The following is a 23,180-nucleotide window of genomic DNA, read 5'->3' as shown; positions in this document are numbered from 1 at the left end:
CTATTGAAAGATCTAGAAACTATGCTCTAAACAAATCAGTTCTTTCGATACCCATAATCATTAATGAAGTGTATGTGGGTCACAGCAAACATATAAAAAGTAGAAAGCTGAACTTAACTTTGGGGTTGACTCTGTCCTAGCAGATAAGTCAGAGAATGGCATTTTTGTCTTTTAGACCGGCTTCTAGAATTTATACGTGATAGCCTAGTCCAATCACAGGAACGTGCTGAACTCTTCGTCCTTGCACTATGATCAGTACCTACATCAAGCTCTGCTCTCCAGTTAAAGAGCTAGTTTCTTTATATAGACCATTGGCTCAGGTAGAGAAAATCTGTCAGTCGGGGAGACTCCGCCCCTCTCGACCCCGTGACCCGTCCCCCTTCCCAGGCAGCCGGACTTTGGCGAAGTGGGCGGGCCGTGGGCAGGCCCTGGGCCGTCGCATCGAGGACTAGAGCCGAGCGGACCCTGAGCCCTCTGCAGCAGCCAGAACTGCAGCTTCTGTCGCCCCGCAGCCCGCCGCCACCATGGTGAAGATCGTGACAGTGAAGACGCAGGCATATCCGGATCAGAAGCCGGGCACCAGCGGGTTGCGGAAGCGAGTGAAGGTGTTCCAGGGCAACGCTAACTATGCGGAGAATTTCATCCAAAGCATCGTCTCCACCGTGGAGCCGGCGCTGAGGCAGGAGGCCACGCTGGTTGTGGGCGGGGACGGTCGCTTCTACATGACCGAGGCCATCCAGCTCATCGTACGCATCGCCGCAGCCAACGGGGTAAGGGACGCGCGGGCTCGGCCGGGCGTGCGCGACGTGCGGGCTCTTCTGGGCCGGCGCTTCCGTGCGCGCCACCATCCCGTCCCCGCCCCGCGCACGCTCCCTTGACCTTGGCAGTACCCCCCACCCCTACACCTCCATTCGCCTTAGACACCCCTCACTCCCCAGTTTCGCAATGGTTCTGTCGGGAAAGGTGAACCCGCAGCCGTGCAGACCCCGCGTGGCGCTGTGCTATTCTGGTCTGGGATTGTGGCACCTCCGGTTGGCTCGCGGCCTGGCGTTGGGAGGCCCCGGGTGACCCGAGCACTCACCCCCTTGGGGCGTTAAGCCAGCGATCTGTGCGGGCAGGTGCCAAGCTTAGAGAAGTTGGGAAAGGCGCTTCTTCCCCTGCTGGGCCTGCTGCCTGGGCTCAGGCTTTTGAAAAGTCCAGTCTTGGCTGGACCTATTCCACCAAGGGGGCTGGACCTGAATTTTCATTAAAGCAGTAACAATATACCCAAGGGCTCTCTTATGCAAGCTGTCCTGACAGGCCAGGAAATTAATGCAACGCCCCCGGTTCCGCCCCCTGGTTAAGGAGGTTAACTGACTTAATTGGGCAGGTCCACTAGAGAGGTGAAACTTTTTTTTTTTTTTTTTGGTCTTATAAATCTGATGATTTGTAAATGTGGATTTGGAATTGGTTGTTTCTACAAGATATTTTAAAAGACGTTTTAAGGAACACGTCTTCTTTGTATATTTAAAATAACATTGAACTTTTTCTCAGCTCATTCCCTTCAACAATTACTTGTAGTTTAACTTATTTCAAGCTGTCTTGCCAAGCACCATGACCAACATTTCACTGGTGTGCCTCAAGAGTCTTCTTGAAGCCCTATAAGGAAGATGCTATTCTGGGTACTTTAAAGTCACCGACGTCGACAGTACTGAAGTCTGGGCAGGTTAAAGAATTTACCAGAACTATAACGGGAACATTGAATCCAACACAGACCTGCCAGTTCCACTGGAGTGGCTTATGAAAATTAAGGGACTCTTAAAATTAATTGCAGGACCTTCTTTTCACAATTTTCAAGATCTAAACGGAACTCTGTTGACTTTCCCGGATGGGTCAGACATTTACTAACAGTGAGAGGCGTCAGGACTTCCATTACTATGCCCCTGAGTGTTCAGACCACTGCAGCTTTCCGTGTGGGGAGAGAGGACAGTCAGCTCCGTGGGGAGGATCCTACCATCCCCACCCGTGCTCACAGGGGCACGTCAACAGGGCGTATGTCCAGTACAGAGAATGGGTGGGGGAAAGGGCGGCTCACAGTCAGGGAGGAGCCTGTCCTTAGGAGCTTTGGGTATAGCGTGTTAGGGTCCACATAGACGTCTGCCATTTTGGGAGTACTGTGGTCTGGGAAGGAAAAAAGTAAAGACAAAAACAAAGTTGCTAAACATCACCCTTTAGCCACGGGCCTGTTGCTCTTCTCGCTTGGGCCAAACTCTAATAGTTCCTGTATCCACTGATTCGCACACTGTCCACTCGCCATCTTACTGCCATCTAACTCCTGCGGCTTCCACCTCTCCACCAAAACGCCCCCTCTGAGAGAGCGACTCTGCTTGCTCATTCTGTGAGCACGGTTGTAGGCCTTCACCTATCCCCTGCATTTGGCTGACTTTGCTCGTAACAGTGTCATTCCTTGCCTGGATCACGTCACTGCTGCTTCTCCCCATAGCCATGCCCTAGGTCTTTATCCCCAGCCTGCTTCTCTGATTCTCTTAAATATTGCTCCTCCCCAGGGGTGTAAATGTGTGATTCAGTTAAGATCATATCTTCAGAAAGTTCCCTTTCCATAGATAACACTGAAATAGCTTAGTCCAATTCCGTTGAATTTATGCTTGCAGATCATATGTGCCCACTGGAGAGGAAGCTTAAGACAGGACTGCATCTTACGTGAGAGTATACTCAGGGGTATTAGGCCAGGACCTCTGCCGCTACCAAATTCTGGAAAAGATTAAACCTTTAAGAAATAAATTGTTATGGTCTCTCTTCAGCATGAGGTGCAGTTAGAGCTCATCAGCGAGATAATCAGGGGGCCTGGGCCTCTCTCTCTGCTAGCTGGTAGCTGGCATCTACTTGTCTGAACACTCTGAGAGCTGAGAAGTTGCAGGCAGGCTGCACTTGACTGAGCTATGACTAGAAAAGGGGGTAGTGTCAGGCCCAGAGGATTCACCATCAGGTAAGGCTTGGCATTCGGAAACAGAAAGGGGATTTGGGAAGGCAGCTATGCCAGAACTGAAGACTGTACCTCTCTGGAGTACTGGCCTATGGGAAAGAAAGAGAACAGGACACGATCAGGAACTTTAAAAAACCACTGACTTGTGCCAAATCGGCACGCCAGCCATTTTTGCCTTTTCGCTATGCTGGCGTCTGCAGAGCGGTATATTAAAAACGGCTTCAGAATTGCTATTCTCTCGAATTTCTTATTGTATGGTCGGGTCCTGTACAGTGAGATGCTTATTTGCTTATGACCCACGCGTTTACCTGAAATCACCTCTACATTAGAAAACCAAATGAGGCATAGATGCTGTGCTGTGTGAGAATACACTGTAGGTGTTCACATTTGTCTCATGCTGCTTTTTAATGTTTATTTTGTGTATGTGGATGCATGTGGCACAACAAGGGCGTGGAGGGATGGACAACTGTGGGATTTGGTTCTCTCCTCCCATGTGAGTCTTGGGAACTCATGCTTAGCTGCAAATGCTCTTACCTGCTAAGCTATCTGTATTATATTTTATACTGGCCTCTGTATTATATTTTATTTCATTACTTTTGTTCTTTCTGAATATTATCAGCCCTTGATTGATTTAACCCAGGGGTGTGGACCTGGTAACTAGAAAATTCAGACTTTATCTACGGTATGTGGACCAAAGGCAGTGTTTGATGACTCTTGTCTGGTTGCCCTGAATGGTCAGTCACCAACGTAGACAGTGTTGCAAGCACAGATACAGAGCAAAACCGTGGAAATGGATTTCTTGTCCACCATCTGTACACTCAGGAAAGAGCTGTCTTGGCAGCGGGGTACCAAAATGGGCCTGAAATATACTGGCCCAGACCTGAAGGCTTCTATGATCACAGATCATGTCAACCAGAACTTGAGAACTCTGTTGTCATTGGGATGACTCCCTCTGTTTTGGCCTGTGTTTATGTGGCTGGGTGCATATGTAGTGTGTGCAGGTGTGCCTACACGTATTGCACATGGATGTGTTTGGAGACCAGAGTGTTGTTCTCCATGCACCATCTGTATTTTTCCTTGACATAAAGTTCCCTCCCTCACTGGCCTGGAACTCCCCACGCACATCTGGCCAGCCAGCGAGCCCCAGTGAGCTGTGCTGTATCTCTGGGGTAGGCCTGGCCTCGCAGAGAGCCGTCTTTGAGTCATTTTGTTATAGACTACCCGATTAAAACGTTTAATAACTTCCTGTTTCGTAAGCGTTCTCAACCATCAGTCATTTTTGAGTGATCCTTCTGATTTTGAGTCAGCATTGAATACCAGGCGGAAGAAGTCTTTTTTCACTGAGGATAGCTTAGAATCTGGGAAGGGTTGACCAGAAGAGATACATACACAGAGAAAAAAAAAGCAGAGTTATAAAAAAGAGAACATCCTGGATTTGAGGCTGAACTGACTATGACTCTGTCACTCTCTGCCTCTCTCTCTCTCACTGTGTGTGTGTGTGTGTGTGTGTGTGTGTGTGTGTGTGTGTGTGTGCATGTGAATACATGCATGTGGAGATCAGAGGACCACCTCTTTTCAGCTACCATCCACTCTGTTTCCTGATATAGGCTCTCTCTCAGCCATCACGCTTGGCTGTCCAGGGAGCCCCGGGGTTCTGCCTGTTTCTGCTTCTCCAGCACTGGGATTGCAAGCTCACCTGGGTTTTTGTGGTGAATTTCTGCAAATGGAGCGCCGGTCCTGATGCTTGCACTGCAGCCTTTACGGACTAAGCTCTCTCAGCGCGGGAACTGAAGCCACGGCCTGCACACAGAGAGTGCGCGCCCACTGCTCAGGAGAGGAGTGCAGCAGAGGGGTAGGGAGGAGTAGCTGTTAGAGACTGACCCTTGGTCACGAATACTCATTGTTACATGTGTGCTTTTTTGTCTGTGTTTTTTATCCTTCAGTGTTGGGCATTGGTCCCAGGGCCTCACCGGAATTAGTCAAGCACTGTACCACTGAGTTGTGTCTCTAACCCCTGATCACATAACTTTATTGAGGTTTTTTTTTTTTTCTGAGAAGTTCTCGTCCTCAGTTTCACAAATGTTCTCTCTAAAAAATAAATGAGTAGCCCCTTTTTCTTCAATGTGGTCTATTGCTACAGCATTAAAGACTATAAAGAAGGCTGGGGAGATGGCCCAGTGGTTAGGATCCCTTGTTCCTCTTTACGAGGGCCCAAGTTCTGACAAGACAGTTAAAATTTCTGGCTTAGATACCGTCTTAGTAGGGAACAGGGTAGAAATATGGTAGGAAAACTTGAACTTCACCTCTTTCTCTTCTAGTAAGGGGACTGAATTCCAGCTCTCACACGTGCGGGAAAAGCACTTTGCACGATAGACCCTGCCGCGCATGTGTAAGAAAGCGAAGCAGAGAAGTCAGCACTGCCCCATCCACTCTCCCCGAAGCTCTCCAGAACCCTTGGTCGTATGCCCAGTTGTGCCAGTCACTTACCCGATTTCAGAGCTGAGCTCATATTTGGGGAGCTCCTTCCCCATGTTTAAAAATCACTACCTAAGGCTGGAGAGATGGCTCAGAGGTTAAGAGCACTGACTGCTCTTCCAGAGGTCCTGAGTTCAATTCCCAGCAACCACATGGTGGCTCACAGGCATCTGTAGTGGGATCTGATGCCCTCTTTGATGTGTCTGAAGAGAACAACAGTGTACTTATATATAATAAATAAACCTTTTTTTTTTTAAATCACCACCTAGTGTGGTAAGTTTTAAGGGTCCATGAAGGACCTATGATGGAGAATTTGGAGGCTTTTCTCAACTGCTGCCTTCAGGATAGAAATGACCATGAAGATGTCACAGCCGGGTCTTTTTGTGGCTGTGACTTGGGGAGGGGACGATTTATCTGTTGTACATACCCTTCCTCAGCACTGTTATCATGGAAGGAAATCAAGGAAGGAACTCAAGCAAGGCACCTGGAGGTAGGAGCTGGTACAGAGGCCACGGAGGGGTATAGCTTACTGGCTTGTTCCCCCTGATGCTTGCCCAGCCTAGGGATGGTACCACCCACAGTGGGCTGAGCCCTCCCTCATCAACCACATTTAAGAAAATGTCCTACAGGTTTGCCTACAACCCAGTCTTTTGGGAGCATTTTTCTTCACCTAGGTTCCCTCCTCTCAGATGACTTTAGCTTACGTTAAGTGACGGGAGAAGTAGCCAACACAGAAGGGCAGCCCTGTGAGCTGCTGTGAAGTAGTAAGAAGAACATGCTCTCTCTGACTGTCCATCTGCAAAACTCTGTGCTAACTCAATCGCTTTTTCCATATTGTACTCACTTTAAGCATTTCACCATAGCTACAGAAGATGGATTAACATAATCAATACCCCAGTGTATTTCTTTTTTCTTTGAGATTATAATGTAATTACATAAGTTTCCCCTTCCCTTTCTTCCCTCCAGCCCCTCTATACGCCTCCTTTCTCAGATTCATTGCTCTTTCTTCATTAGTTGCTGTTACACACACACACACACACACACACACACACACACACAGCCTGCTAAGCCTGTATAATGTTACTTGTATGTATATGTGCAGGGCTACCATTGGTATTGGATAACCAGTTGACGTGCTCTTTCCTGGGGAAGACTATTCCCCCCACTCACAGCATCCCTTTGTTCCTGTAGTGCTTTGCATGGGGTCAAGGCCTTGTCATGAACTTTGCCCATGCACTTGAGCTCGTCTTTTGCAGCCTCATTCCGCTTACATTTAGGCAGTCGTGTTGGTGAGACATTTGGGTGTAGCTTCTGAAGGTTTTAGGGAACACAGTCTCACAGCAAACTTCCCGATCCTCTGGCTCTAACAACATTTCCTTCCCCAATTCTGCTGTGATCTCTCAGCCTTAGGTGCAGGAATCATGTTGAAGATGTATCCACTGGGACTGGGTTCCACACGCAGCACTGTGATTTGATTGGTTGTGTTTTGTTCTAAGATGTCTCTCTATCTGTTGCAAAGAGAAATTTCCCTGATGAGTGACAAGTAAACTACCTAGATACTGGGGAAGGCTCTGCCAGGCACATTTCTTAAATGATGAACTGCGGTCATGAAATGTCGTTCACTTGTCCAGCTTCTTGGTGGTGTTGGAACTGGGGCTTTGGTCTTCTGATATTTCATACAGTCGGTCTTTTCTATAAATAAGTATATGTCATGGGGCATAGCAGCCCATGCCCATAATCTCAGCAGTCAGGAGGCTAAGGCAAGAAGCCTGTAAGTTCAAGGCTGGCATGGATTTCTAAGTGGGACATTGTGTCCTAACACCAGCAAAAGGCAGGGCATAAACAAAAGTGAGTATATGTCAGAGAAAGTGGCTCCAGGGGTTGTGATGACATCCTCATTCAAAGTTTGAGGACACGGGATTAGGCAATGTGGATGGACTTCCAGAGCTTTGCTGTTCAGATGAGTTCTATGCAGTTGCAAGAGGACCCCAAACAGAACAACTTTGGGGAATGTCAGCACACATGACATTGAGTGTGTATGGCCATCTAAAACATAGAGGACTATCCTCCCAAATTCAGTTGAACTCTTCCTTTTCCACTCTCTAGTGTCACATAGGACGTAAGATCTGTTCTCCTACAGGATACCCAGCATAGCTTACTATGGTGAGGAATGCTTGAATTTGTGTTCAGCTGCTCTGAAGAAAATCAACTCAGCACAAAATGTGTTTTCCTTCCAGGTACAATGGGTGGGGTCATGAGGGAGCGACAGAAGTCCCCTTTTGTCTACATACCCATCCCCTACTAGACTCAGTGGGCTCACACGTTACTTTCAGAGAAGCGTTCTTGGGACAGTATTGTAAATGCCAGGTTCCCACTCCGGGTGGCTGAGACTTTAAACAGGAAGGCCATGTGCACCTGGAGTGAGGCCATGTTCATCACTCCTGGATTGAATCAAAACTAGGTTTGGAATCATAGTGTGAAAGAAGGATTAAAATCCACAAGAGAAGGCTTCTTTTTCTTGATGGTCTCTGTTAAAAATGGAAACTGAACTAAATTAGATGCGTGTAATCTGAGGACCAGCTGGCCTCTCAGGGGTCAGTGGGGACAGGAATCAACATCCTGTCCATAGGGGAAGTTATGTCGTATTCTAGTGTGTGCTTCAAGTTAGAGTGGAAGGTGACACTTCAGTATAGCCAAATCACTCTTTAGTCCTTTGCACTGATGTATGGGAAACACATAATCCAGTGTATTCAACTGTAGAGAACAGCAGGGCCAGGCTAACACTCAGAGCTACGTGGGCCTGTGGTCTGTGAGTGACGCAGTGGCCATGCTGTGACCTCTCCCTCTTCCTCATTGTCTCTGTGTCAGTTGTAGCTAGCTAAATTCTTGCAAGGGAAGGACTTCTGCGTTGTGACTACATCGCAAACTCGCTGTTACCCCAAGCTGCACATATGAGAAGCCCATGGATTATAATTTAACACAGGTAAATCGGAACATGGTGGCTTTGGGGCTTTCTGCCTCAGCCTTACGTTTGAAATCTCTTAGGTTGTTCTAACAATGCTTGCCCCTCCCATCATAGCTCAGTTTGCCTGCTCTCAAGATTGATACTCTGGGTGGCCCCCCGAAATGAACATTGTATATATATATACTCTACAGTCTATATGGTAATCCAAATAATTCGTATGACAATATAGGTGGAGCTGTGGGAAGAGACTCAATAGACATGACTTAAGGAAGACAGGAGTTTTTCTTTCTTGGAATGGCGGGTGTAAGCAGGTTGGGCCCGGCCTCCTGTGGTCTTGTGGCTTTGCCCTCCTGCTCATGCATGCTCATGTTGTGCTTGCCCACCTGGTCGCAGATGGCTACCTCTGCACCCCGCTTCTCTTACCCATGCTTGGGTCGTAGGCAGCAGATAGAGATGTGCATGTGAACCAGCTTTCTGCTATAGCAACCAACGCCCGAGGGGAGTCAGTGTAAGGAGGAAAGGCTTATTTGGCTCATCTTTGAGAATTTTCAGTGGGTGGACTGCTGACCCCACTGTGGTGGGCCTGCAGTAGCACAGTATGTCACAGTGGGCTCTCTGGGATATGGTAGAGGAAGTGCGTCCTGTTCATGCCTAGGGCAAAGGTTGAGGCTGGATCCCACTGCCCCACTCAAGGGGACCAACCCACTAACTACTAGTAGGCCCACCTCTTAAAGTCCCAGTAGTGTCCCGGGCCCAGAACTCAGCCTAACACACGTCCTCCAAAGGACACATGTCCTCTAACACATGTTACCCAGTATATTAGGCATGTGGTTAGCTAAAATACTCGTGTAACTTAAAAGAGAGAAGGGAAAAGTCAAACCCCTGCCTCCGTCCATTGCTTTGTTGTCCACATAGATCACCTGACCCACTGTTCCACTGCCCTCTCCCCCAACCCCAGGGCAAGCACCCCAGATGCTCCAGCAATACAGTCAGTTCAGTGTCTCCAGTCTCTTAAGTGTTTGGTTTTCTCTCTGTCGGGCCATGGATGGCTCCTCAAAGCACAGCATCCAGTAACTAATACGTGTAAAAATGTAACTGTATAGCCACACACGTGTGTGTGTGTGTGTGTGTGTGTGTGTGTGTGCAGGTAGGTGGATAGAATAGAGTCGTAGGTTGGGAGAGAAGGAGAGAAATAGTTTTGTGCAGTTGTATGTAGACATGTGTTGAGCAGTGTCAGACATAGATGTGTTCACTCTGCTGGCAAGGGACACAGATTTCCTGCCCTGGTCAAGGGTGGGCTCATGGGGAACCCTAGTCCTGCCCTCTGTGAGGATTGCCTTCCCCCGCCCCAACCCTTTGGCACCTCAGATAGTGAATAGCATTGAGCATCCCCTGCACCCCTTTAGAGGCTTCTTTTGATGAGAGGTGGGGATAGGAAGATGGGGTTGCCTCTGCAGACCGTGGGTACATGTCCCCTTATAGACTCAGTGGGCTGCTGGCCTGCTGTGCTCGCTTCCCTGAACTGCTTAAAAAGCAAAAAAGGTTTATTTTGACTCACAATTTTAGAGGTTTCTGTTGGAGGCCAGGCACATTCGGTACTGGCAGGCCTGTGGTAAGACAGCTTATGGCAGGAGCACATGTACATGTGGTAGAGCAAAACCACGTATATCACAAGCCGGGAGCAGAGCATGCCCTCTCCTCAGGCCCTTCCTCTCGAAGGTTCTACTTCCTCTCCCAAATGCCATGTTGGGGACCAAGTTTTAGTACTTGCAGCTTCGGGGACACTCAAGATCCAAAGTGCAGCAGTAAGCACGTGGTAGTGTTCACACTGCCCACACACTAGAGCCACAGTGGTGATGGCTTCATTCCCAAAGGCCTGCCTGATGGATGGGATAGCATGATAAGCCAAAGGAATCACCACCAGATGTGCTAAGAGGTGATGCTGAGGGAAAATGATGTTTGTGTCAGTGCAGGGCCAGCCTGGGGCATGGTACTGGATGTCTCTAAGGGGAGGAAGGCTGGCAAAGGCTTAAAGTGCATTGTTTCTGTCCATTGCAGACAAGGCTATCAGGAAGAGGAGGGCCAGTTTCAGTGTCTCCAGGAGAATAACTTCTCCCCACTTCTCACGAGCATAAGCAGTCAGATTTCTTTTTTTTTTTTTTTTTTAACAAACATATCTGAGCCTCCACATCCCAGTTAGTATCGTTCCCTGACACATGGCCACTCAGGGATCGTGCACTTACTCCAGTCACGTGTCCAGTGCTCAGAGCCTTGTGAAACACCTCTGTGGGGATTATTTTTCAGGCCACTGGTTTATGGGCCACGTAGGAAAAGCAGTCACATTACTTTATAGTCAGGCTTCATTTTTCACTTAAGATGATGTAATGAGATTTGAACACCCACTTTATTCATTAGACATGGCTCCAGCCAATTCTTTTTGTCTCTCTTCAAAGTTCAAATCTATTCTCAAAGGATGAAATTTGTTATGACTGAGGACTTTCAAAGGAAGTACCACGGACAGGGAAGAAAGCTTCCCCTGAAAGAGTGAGTGGGGTGGCAGCATCATTTGGAGATCTTGCTACAACCTGAGCGGTGCTGAGATGAGTATTCTCGGGCAGCGCCGGAAGTGAGTGACCATGTGCACCCTCTACACTGTGGAGAGGATCTTAGAAGACAGCTCGTCTGAGGGGAACCCCATGTCCCACTTTCCTGTGGGTTATGCCACAGAGACCACCCTGTTTACCCAGCGTGATCTGCCACAGGGACCAGGAGGAGCTCTCTTCCACTCGGCTGAACACGTGCTTTCAGTGGGCATTTTACAACTGTGTAGCATCGGGAAGGTTTGTGCACACACAACAAACAAACACTGAGTCCCAAAACCTGACCTAGGAAGATAGCCCCATCAGCTCTAAGTCACAGAAACCCAAGCCTTACGACAGTGCCCACGGTAGCAAAGAGTTTGGGATATGGAGTTGGGATGGCGTTACTGGGTGAGGACAGGGAAAGAAGACCTTTAGATTTAGAAGTAATGAAACTTGTATTCCAGGGTCTTCATGGGGCCTTTGAAAAATTTATTCTGTGACTCAAGATGAAGCACAATTTAAGGAAGATTTTAAATGAAGCAGAGGTGAAGTGGGTGTAGCCCACTGTAGACCTCTCAGATACGCTGGGAGGAAGACTGCGCCTGGCATGAAGTTGGAGCGCCCTCCGTGTGTGGGGTCACACTTTGTGCTCCAGCTCTTCATGATTAACCCCATGAGGAAACTGCTTCGCACAGTTCACCCTTGCTGCTTTCCCACAGGAGATCTAATAGAGACAAGTAATACATGGCTTAAGCATTAGTGTGAGGATGCATCAGCCTTTGTGAAGCACCGTGGTGCCTGATGATTTCCTAACCAGAGCATTCTGATAATTCTAAGGGTTTTACAGTGATTTCGGTACCGAGACCAGTAGAAGACAGAGGGAAGCGACAAGGAGAGGGTCTTTTGTGTCTGCCGCTGGCCACTGCATGAATATCTCATCCTACCTTCAGCCCTACAGTATGGCTTAGGTCTGTCTGTTCAGACAGTGGGTCCTGGCCCCTGCGAGGCACGGCCATGCATCTGCAGATGAGCACTGAGCTCAGAGTGATGCCTTGAGATGAATCTGTGGTGTGGACATTGGCCCTGACTTAGGCCAGTGTCACCCTACAGATAGGAAGTTTCCAGAAACACATCTAACATTGCCATCAACCTCCTGGGACACATGAAGATGTTCCTTTGACAAACATTGACATGTCGTGTGCCAGCGACTATGCAAGGTGTCTGGCGAGACACAGGTAAAGCTGTGTGGTCACTGGAGAGACGGGCTCATCCACCGATAGCTAAAAGTATAATGTAGGCTAGTTTCCTGTGACTGCTGAGACAAATGACCAGAAGCCGAGGGCTTAAAAAACAGAAATTTATCATTTCTGGAGACCAGAAGTCTAAAATCAAAATGTTGACAGCAGAAATAGTAGCCAGAGGACCCTTCTGTGACACTTCTGTGGGCTTTGGGTAGCCCAAGGATTCCTGGCACGTGCCTAGTCACTACTTCTGACTTCCCAAGGCCAACTCCTTTGCCTGTCTCCTTTCCCAGCCCAGACTTCTATGCTAGGGAATTCAGCTCCTGGCCTGAAGTATGGGGTTTACTGCTTTGCCACGCCCCTCAGCCTGATTCTGTTGTCAGAAGGACACTTGTCTTTGGATCTAGGGTCCACCTAGGTAATCTCAAGATCCTTAACTTGCAAAGTAATTTTATCAAACAAGGTCATCAACCATCACTGGCTCTGAGTGAAGAGTTCTGGGTGTAGTAGAGACCACCATTTAATCTACAACAATTAGCATGTGATGGGAACCCAGAGATTCCCCCACCCCCTCTCCCCACAGCTGCTGCTGCTTTGTGGGGGACCAGACCAGGACTGTCTGTCACTTGAGGCAAGCACCACCCTATTTACACATACTCTAAGTCTCAGGGCTTCATCCCCCACTGTGTCCCTTTGGACTGCCTCTGACGTAATGCCAAATAGAAGAGAGGCCACTGGGTGGCACCCTTGCATGCATTGCTCAAAGAAGTCGTTCACAGTATGAGTTGGAGTCGACGCTGTAGATTTTACTTACTGTGAAATGTATGAGCTCCGCCTATCATCTCCAAGGCTCAGAATCCTCTCCTGCGATCAGGGGTTAGTTCTGATATCTGATGAAGAGTGCTATGGGAACCGATTGAGTTTGTAGGCTTGGGAATGCTTGAGGAACTCAGGGTGCAACCTAAGTGCCAGTTACCATGGTTGCCATTGAAGTTGTACTTTTGATTCAGGCAAGCCACTCCTTGGGCTGATTCAGTCCTGCCCCAAACAGACCTCAGAGCCCACATGATAAAGCCTCAGGTGAGCTGAAGAGCAGCTCAACCCGCACAGACGTCAGACTTCTTGAGGAGCGCGTTTGGATCTTTATCATAGTTACTTCCTCCAGGTTGAAGAGGTGGCTCACGGGGAAAAGTAAGATCTACCGGGGTGGGGGTGGGGTGGGAGCTGATTCCTGAAGTTGTCCCTGGAAAGGGGCATACATGCACTGGTGCACATGTGTGCAACCATGAGCATGTGCGCGCGCACACACAAATATAGTAAAGAATTAGATTATTTCTTTCACTTGGAATTTTATTGTAGTATGACTTTAGAGTCGGTCAAACACGAGTTTGGTTCCTGGATACACCCGATGTTCTCTTTAGGGTAAATTAAAATTATCCTTTTTGTGGGGAGAAGAGGTTCTGAGGATCAAACCCAGGCCTTTGCATACTAGGCAAGCACACTTCAACTGAGCTAGAACCAGAGCCCCAGCCCTTTGAATTTCTTTTTTCTTATTTTTAAGATTAATTATGTCATGGCGTAGTTTAGGACATTAAGATGATGTGTAGAAAGATTGCCTACACAAGTCACACACAGCCTTAGACGGCTGCCTCAGTGGGGCTAGGGTCACGATTCACTGGGAAATACACTTTATATTGCCAAGAGTCCCGCAGCAGTTACGTCTCCCCAGCTTTGCTTCTTGTAGCAGATTTGCCAGTACATAGCACCACGCTGCACACCGTTAGCCTTCGTGTTCAGAGCACACGGTTTCCTTACGTACAGTGCTCCGTGTAGGTGTTCGGGTGGGATAGGAGCCTATTCTGAGGGACTAGTTCTGTCTGTCTTTGGTCTAACACTCAGCCATCTTGTCTCAAAAGTGCACGGCAGGCAGCCCTGATGGAGGCAGAGTTGTCTCTGAGTGGCAGGGTTTGGTCTTGCATACACAGTGCCGCTGCCCATTAGGTGGCCAGATGGGTCCCCTTGTTCCTGGGGCCCCTCTTGAACAGTTTTGGAAGCTTTCTGTCCCTTAGACAGTTACCCAGCACAGCCTCAGTGCCCGGTAATGTGTTATGCTTTGGGAACACTCAGTTCTATCCATGTGGCCATGAACAGCAGAATTTTTTTTCTTTTTCTATTCCCACAACTGAATAGTGGCCCACTTTGTATGTGTGTGACGGTTTCCCTGTTCATTCACTCTGGACTCAGTTGACTTTGGATCTTAGCTACGGTGAATAGTGGCTGTGATAGACATGAGACCAGTCTCTTCCTTCTCACTTATAATCAGCACGGGGATACTTAGGCCACACTGCTCTCCTCAAGTGTTTTGAGGTGCCTTATATTAATTTATGATGGCTATACCAATGTGCATGCCCACCTACAGTGAGTAGCATTTTCCCCGTCTCTGCAGCCTCATCAACATTTGCCAGCCCCTGGATTTATTTCACACACAGGCCAACCTTCAGCCTCATCCAGGAATTACTTCATGACTCTGAGGAGAGCAAAGAGTTTTGGAGACTTAGGTCAGCAAACCCAAAAGGCTTTTTTTGAATAGGGCTAGTCACGGTATTTGTCTAGTGATACTGAAACTCCAGTGGTTTGCCGTAGCTCTCTATTTAACAGGCTGCATGAAACGGGTCTTCATGTTATCTGATGTCTTCCGTAGAGCAAGCCTCTGAACTTGGGTGCATGGTCCAAATAGGTATTATAGAATGAATTAAGCTTGAGCACTTAGTAAAGTTCCATATTTTACAGATGCAAAATACACACTGCAAACAATTACACAGTGCAACTGTTCTTTTACAGCTCTCTGAGATGTGTATATATAAACATGTATATATAAACATATAAATAAACAAATATGTATATACTGGTTTAAAGACAGTCTTACTGTATAGCCTTGGCTGGCCTGGAACTTGGGATGTAGTTCTTGAATGCATGACAGTCTCCTGCCTCTGCCTCCCAAGTGCTGGGATTCCAGGTATATCCTGCCACACCAGACTTTCTGTGACATTATTGACAAGTCTAGTAGGATACAGTGTCTGCCGTGACCCTTCTTTCCATCTTCTTTGCCCTGGTGTGTCCGTCCTCTGTGTAGCCCCTGGTGTGTTCATCCTCTGTGTAGCCCCTGGTGTGTTCATCCTCTGTGTAGCTCCCGTTTTCTACCTTACCGGGAACAAGACCATGAAGACCCCTCACCATTTCTGCCTGTTATGCTTGAGGCCCTGCTCAGGAGCAGAGCAGTCTTCCTATCAGAGCACCACAGACCAACCGGCTGTCCTCCTGCAGATTCTAGTCCATTTTCTCTTTCACACACGCACACGTACACACACACACTTTTTTTTTTTTTAAAATCTTTATTAACTTGAGTATTTCTTATTTACATTTCAATTGTTATTCCCCTTCCCGGTTTCTGGGCCAACATCCCCTAACCCCCCTCCCTTCTAAATGGGCTTCCCTCCATCCTCCCCCATTACCACCCTCCCCCAACAATCACGTTCACTGGGGGTTCAGTCTTGGCAGGACCAAGGGCTTCCCCCTTCCACTGGTGCTCTTACTAGGCTATTCATTGCTACCTATGAGGTTGGAGCCCAGGGTCAGTCCATGTATAGTCTTTGGGTAGTGGCTTAGTCCCTGGAAGCTCTGGTTGGTTGGCATTGTTGTTCATATGGGGTCTCAAGCCCCTTCAGCTCTTTCAGTCCTTTCTCTGATTCCTTCAATGAGGGTCCCGTTCTTAGTTCAGTGGTTTGCTGCTGGCATTGGCCTATGTATTTGCTGTATTCTGGCTGTGTCTCTCAGGAGAGATCTACATCCAGTTCCTGTCAGCCTGCACTTCTTTGCTTCATCCATCTTATCTAGTTTGGTGGCTGTATATGTATGGGCCACATGTGGGGCAGGCTCTGAATGGGTGTTCCTTCTGTCTCTGTTCTAAACTATGCCTCGCTATCCCCTCCTAAGGGTATTCTTGTTCCCCTTTTAAAGAAGGAGCGAAGCATCCGCATTTTGGTCATTCTTCTTGAGTTTCATGTGTTCTGTGCATCTAGGGTAATTCAAGCATTTAGGCTAATAGCCACTTATCAATGAGTGCATACCATGACACACACACTTTTTAAAAAAAAATTAATCATTCATCCTTTTACATTTCAAATGATGTCCCCTCACTAATGCCCCATCCATCCCCTGTGCCCCCTTTGCCTCTGTGTGGTGCTCCTCTACCCACTCACCCACTCGGGTCTCACCGCTCTAGCATTCCCTACATCCAGCCTTCAGTTGTTTTCTGTGTTGTTGCTATGCCAGTCTCGGGTGCTCTAGATACCAGTCATAGGCCAGTTCTCAGACAGGTTGCCTCTACAGATGCCTGAGTTGTCTGTGACAGGGCAGAGGTTTCTTAGTAGTGGTCGTTCTAAGGGCTGGAGTCTGTTTGGCTCCCTAGGAAGATGCCCGTGCTCATCAGCTCCCCAGTAGCCTCAGAGGGCATTTGGTGCTCCTCACGTCAGTAGTTCAGTTACTCAGGGATTTGCTTTGAGCAAGCCTATCCCAGGTACTGAGGTCAAAGGCAGTGAGAAAGAGAGGGAGCTTCCGCTTCGATCCTGAGCCACCATCCAGGCGACACTTGGTGGTGAGGAGCAAGCACTCTGAGGCACAGGAAAGCTGTGTGGGAGGGGGCTGAGGAAGCCCAGCATGTTTGCACTCAGTCTGCCACCCTGTGCAGAGCCCAGCTGCCCCAGAATAGAACATTTTAAATCACTACTAACTCAGGTCAGTTTCCCAGGGTTTCCGGAACAAGCTAGTACACACTGTTGCTTCAAACAACACCCGTCACTCTCACCGTTCAGAGGCTTGGAATTCTGAAATCAGAGTAGCAGCCCTGGGGGTGAGCTGTTGCTGCTGCTTCTTTCCCCTTTCCTCCCTTCCCACCACCCTTTTCCAAACCCAGGTCCTCACGTATGCCAGGCAAGCACCCTTCCACTCTAGAGATAGCCGTAGCCCACGTTTAAGGAACATAGAGAAGGCTCTGCCCTCGCTCCCTCCCAGCTCCTATCACTGGGTGCTGCAGCACAGCTCACATTCTCTACCTCTGTCCCCATGTGCCACTCTTCCTGGGGTGTCTGTCTCGGTCTTCAAACCACTCTCTCCTTATAAATATGACAGCCACTGGTTGGATTTAGTGCTTGATCTAATGCAATAATACTTCAATATCCCCATCTGTAGTGTGGGAGTAGTGAGAATACCCACACGATGGGATTGTTATTACGTGTGCCAGAAAGCCTACGTGTGCTGTTAGACACAGTGCTGGGCTTCACACGAGTTCACATGATCTCAACAGCTTGAGAGAAATGATGAAGGTGTAATAGGCGAGGAACCAGATCGATTCCCTCAATACTACTTAAGTACTAAATAAAGCCTGTCGGGAATTCGAGTTGAAGCCCTTATTTCTCCTATACTGAGTTCTTCAAAGCAGATGGTCCTCAAAGTGCATAGTCCATAACCCTTATGCTCACTAATACATGATGTCCAAAAGAAGTCATTCAAGTAATGATGTTGTCTTCAACTGCTACTACTGCTGCTGCTGCTGCTGCTTGCTGCTGCTACTACTGCTACTACTACTACTAACTACTCCTCCTTCCCTTCCATCATCATCATCATCATCATCATCATCATCATCATCATCATCATCATCATGCATCTCACCATCATTATTTCTATTGCTGTGATAAGACACCTTGACCAAGGCAATTATAGAAGAGAGAGTTTATTGAGGGCTTACAGTTTCACAGGGTGAGTCTGCCCATCATGGTATGGAGCATGGCAGCCAGCAGGAAGGCATAGTGCTGGAGCAGTGCCTGAAGCTTACATATATCCTGACCCACAAGCACTAGGCAGAGAAAGTTAACTGGGAAGGGCATGGGCTTCTGAAACCTCAAAGCCCACTCCTAGTGACACACCTCCTCCAACAAGGCCACGCCTTCTAATCCTTCCCAAACAGTTCTACCAACGAGGGACCACATATTCAAACACAAACCTATGGGGGCTGCTTTTATTCAAACCACCACAGATGCTGCCCTTCCAGGAATTTGTTTATTTTATTTTGAGACAATATCTCACTTTGTAGCCTATGCTGGCCTCAAACTCAGTCAAATTAATGGTGACTTCTCAGTCTTAACCTGTTGAGTGCTGGTGTTATAAGCATGCACCATTGTACCTATTTTACAAATGAAGAGTTGAGGCTAGAGAGACTGTACACAGCCAGAAGAGAACAAAGTCAGGGCTGGACCCAGGCTGGTCTAATCCAAAGCCCTCTGGGTAGAGCAAAGACTGCTTGGTTCGGTCCTAGGCGTTCCCTCTTCCTCTCTGTTCCTCTCCATTTCCATCTTCTTTCTCCATGTTCATTCTCCTGCCTCCCCCAAGTGCCAGGGCCACTGCAGGAGTTGAGAGAATGTTTATCCCACAAACCTTCTCTCTCCCCGACTCACATCAGGAGATGAGTTAGAAGGGTGCGATCAGGCCTTCTCAGTACCTCTTGGTTTTTGTTACTGTGTGTCCAGGCAGCTATGATAAGCACTTCACATATTTTCTTTATTTGTTTGAACTTCCTCAGGGAGTTTGCTCCCTCACCTAACATTGATTCTCCACTGGAAGGCAGTTTCCTGTCTTTGAGGCCACCTTTCTCCAAAGCTGACCTGTGCAAGCATAAGACTGCCCCGGAGTAGCAGTTTCCCACTTTGTGGGCCATAAGAAGACACAGGGGGCCTGGTGAATGGGACCCTCTTATTTAGACAAGGCAGCAGTTCTGGAAAAGAGAACAACGCCTCTCTCACCCCAAGGCTACAGCAAATTGGCCTGATTTTTCTGTTTCCCACCACAAGAGGGAAACACACAACCACAAATGGCTTGAAAGTAAAGCAATTCTGTAACCTGGCTGGTGGGTGTCCCTTATTATTTAATTGGATTCACAGTAACTGCACATCTTTATGGGTCACAGTTCACAGTGTGGTGACTCAGCACTTCTCTCCAGAGTGCACACGCAGACTGGTGCATCTTTAAGCCGGAGAGTTTGACTAAGAATGGTATCTGTAGGCTGTGGCTGCTGGCCGTGCTCTTCCTTCGGAGCACACAGTTCCAGTGCAAGTTCCTAGGGAGCCGTTTTTACTCCAGCTTTTGACAGTCTTCTCTCCTCTACCAAGAAGTTCTCAAAGGATAAGGGAGACCGTTGTTTCCCTCCCTCTTCTCCTTTGCTTGGAGGCCAAACCAGTCAACAGGTCCAGCATCGCAGAGGTTCATCAAAACTGAGCAGATGGTGGTGTGGCAGGAGGTCAGTTTCCCCTGAGCCACTGCGAGGACCATACCATGATGCTGACGCTGCTGGGATGGGAGCTGTGATGCTTGGCCTCACAGGAGATATAGGAGGAGCCCAGGCAACAGCCCTCTGACTCTTATCTCTGTATCAAAGCCCGTCTCCTTCATGTTCCTCACCCTGAGGACTCGTTTGTCAGAGTACGGGTTGTGTGTGTGTGTGTGTGTGTGTGTGTGTGTGTGTGTGTGTGTGTGTGCGCACCTATGACTCTCATGTGGCAACAGCAGACATGGTGTCCTGCACTCAGCAGCTGTTTTAAAACTCACTGCCCAGGCCAGCCTCTGACTGGTTCTGCATGGTCTTGCAGTGTTGCGGTCCTCTGTTAAGTAGCTACTCTGTGGTCAAGCATTGCAATAAACCTTTTACATGCTTTGCTTTATTGACTTTTAGAATTTTATTTTTTGAAACAGGTTCTCATGTAGCCCAGGCTGGACTACATAGTTGAGGAAGTGTAAGAATTATAGCCACTGTGCTGTCATTACCTTGTTTATTCAGTACTCAGGGATCGAACCTGGGACTTTGAGCAAACTAACGTAACTAAATCCCCAGTCCTAACATCTAGAACTTTGAAAAGGAGTTTCATTGCCCTCGGTTTGCAGAGACTCTCCAAATAATGCAGTGTTAACTGTTTCTATTACATGGTATTAGGCACTGTGAGTGTGCTGGAGGTTTCTTAATGTGGGAAGATATGTAAAAGTCATATGGGAACAGCACCCTTTCATAAGGGCATCTGCAAATTCTGCGATTCCTCGTGTAGCCTGTCTACATGAGATGGGTGTGAAGTCCCAACTTTAATGTTATAGATAAAGACCTGGGGAAGTAAATAAATGTTGTCCAAGCTAAGGTTCAGATCCATCAGTCTAGTCAGGAAATCCATTTCTTTAAATATCTAATGGGATAAACTAGTATATTCTAAGTTCTCTTGAGTGTTCTGTTAATGTTTATAATTCTGCTAATTCCTCTTTTTTAAAGTTGTGGTTGTGACTCTCAGTAAGTTGGCCCTCTGCCTGTTGTCAGCTGTAACGACAAGGTGACATTTAGATGAGGTAGTAGCCCACATTCCTTAAATGTGTTTAAAATACAAACTATATTTACATTTGCTATAATGGCTCAAAAGACATTTAATACCAATGGGGTGTCCCTAATTTAAAAAAATACCAAAATTTAGAATGTTCCAAAAATCTGATACCTTTGAGCACCAATATAGTACCACAAGTGCAAAATTCCACGTGCGACTTCATATAGCAAGTCACAATGAACTCATAGGCACACTAAAAATTTTGTATAAAGTTGTCCTCAAGCTGTGTGCAAAAGATGCATATGAACAAAATAAATTTACCAAGACCTAGATTCTATCCCTAAGATATTTCATTTTATATTAAGGCAAACATTCCAGAATTCAGAAACATCTAAAATCCAAAACCCTTCTGGTCTAGAGAATTTTGGATAAGAGGCACTCAACATGTACTGTAAATTTTATTATTTTTATCCAAGGTATACTTGGCTATTCTGTACTTTATTCTAAATGTATATTTTAAAATGCCCATGTAGGGGCTGTGATTGTAGCTCAGTGTAGAGTGTTTGCCTAGTATGCTCAAGGTCAGGGGTTCGATTCCTACCACCCACTCCCCCAAACAAAGTCCACTTAAACACCCATCTGTTCACTTACTTCGAGTAATTAGGAGTTACTTTTCTGGTTGAATGAGGGTGACGATGTGAGCTGGATGGCCAGCGAGTTGAGTGTGGAACCTTTCCTGGCCTGGAATGCCAACGCTGCAGAGAGCCTTCATGATTTCCGCTCACGGCAGGGGTTCCCTAATGGTCTGATACCCTGAACCCCTACACAGTTCAGAAAATACATCCAACCATTTTCTGCTTGATTCTATTTTGGATTCTTTTCTGATTTGTTCTCCACAGTCAAGGCCACAGCACCCCAAGACATGTAAGTGATGCCGTGTTAGTACTGTCTGAGTATCCCTCCCTGTGTTCTTGGCTGTCAGAAACAGTTTTACGGATATGCTTGAGATATGACGGGTCTTATTCCTCTAGTCCTTGAATCTGCCTCTCTCTGGTTAAAGGGCTAACTGGCTTTAGTCTGTATATTTCAAAGTCTCAGTCTGAAGTCCAAGACCTGAAGACAGAATGATTCAGCTTTTGTAACCCTGGTCATCATGGATTGGAATCAGAGTCCTCTGGGCCAGGGTAAGGGGCAGTTCTCAGAGAATGGGTAGAAGCGAGGTGTGGAAAGGGGTCAGAAGCAGAGTTGCATAGGAAATCTTTCCTGCTGGAGGACAGAAACCTCTAGATTCTGGCTGGCTCAGGGACTTAAAGTTGAAGGTGTATTCAGAAGGCCAGCAGGGGGCTCAGTGCTTGGCAGAATATATCCACAGGGCTTTCAAAGCCACTCTAGCCGAGGAAGGTCCTTTTTACCAGCCTTGCTTGGTCTGCCAGCCTTGGTCTGCCAGCTTTAATTTGCCAGTCTCGAATAATCTGGCACCTCTTTCTGCAAGCTCTTTCATACACTGTTGCTAACCAGTCATGTGTCCCAAAACATGGTGGTTTGTGTCCTTCCTGCCTTGATTCCTTACACTTCTTTGATATTTACAAAAGTATGGGTCGTATAACTCCATGTCTTGCCCCAGGTGTTTCTCAGGGCTCATCCTTGGGGTTGCTACTGCTCAGAGACTCAGCTCTTGTAAATATTCCCCTGGAATAGTACGTTGGCCACCATGCCATGATGGCTTCCTCCTGATGTCTCTTCTTTCCAACAAAGACCCACACATCCATGTTTTTGCTCTGCTCCCACCCAGAATGTGAAATAAATGGTAATTTAGTATCTTTTTACACCATTTCCAGAGGCTTGCTTCGACACTCGGGAGGAGGCTTGTCTTTACCCTGCTCTTGTGAATGAGGCGGGCATTAGGATCGCACGTTAGCGATAAAGTGATTTTGGGACGGGCTGGTCTTCACTCACAGCTCTCGGATGTTTTCGTGATTTACTGCCCATTTCAGTTGAGAGCTAGCTGCATCTTTGCAGGCCCAGTTCAATTCAATGACCTGCTCCTGAGTGTGCTTTCATGCCCTTTGGTGTCATAGCTTTTGGGCCTGGTTGTGCCTGTCTCCTAATCCTGTGCACTTCATATATTGCCATGTTGAGCCTGGGTTGGCTGGAGAAATGATTGGGCTCTCCACACTGCTGTGGACCAAAACTCTGGGCTCATGGTGGGAAGGATTCTGGGTCATGGCAAAAGTAGAGAGCTATGGGCCAGTCGTTGGGTACGGCCTGTTGCTTTTAGCTGAACAAGAAACTGGCTTCCTAGACCCTGCACCCGAATCAGGGGTAGCACTTCTGCGCCTGTGACCTTTCTAAAACTGAACCCTGTGTATGGAAACATGAGCCCACTTGAGCCCTAGGTCCAGTGCTTGTATGGGGGGTAGACATCGGAGCTAGCTGTCCAATAAATCTGCGTTACTGGAAGGAAAGAAAGAAGGAAGGAAAAAAGAGGGAGACAGGAAGGAAGGAAGCAAAGGAGGGAGGGAGAGA

General features: G+C 47.5%; 1 protein-coding gene across 1 annotated transcript in view; it reads left to right on the top strand.

Moving 5' to 3' along the window:
- The first annotated feature begins 398 nt into the window (after positions 1-398).
- Positions 399-23,180, top strand: part of Pgm1 (phosphoglucomutase 1) — a 59,484-nt gene continuing 36,702 nt past the window's right edge. Inside the window, exon 1 of the mRNA XM_032901777.1 lies at positions 399-770. Within this exon, the coding sequence (XP_032757668.1) occupies positions 525-770 (246 nt within the window). The 5' untranslated portion in view covers positions 399-524. The remainder of the gene's footprint in view (positions 771-23,180) is intronic.

This window comes from Rattus rattus, chromosome 1 (assembly GCF_011064425.1).
Source record: "Rattus rattus isolate New Zealand chromosome 1, Rrattus_CSIRO_v1, whole genome shotgun sequence".
Taxonomy (NCBI): Eukaryota; Metazoa; Chordata; class Mammalia; order Rodentia; family Muridae; genus Rattus; species Rattus rattus.
This window is presented reverse-complemented; position numbering and strand designations above follow the sequence as displayed.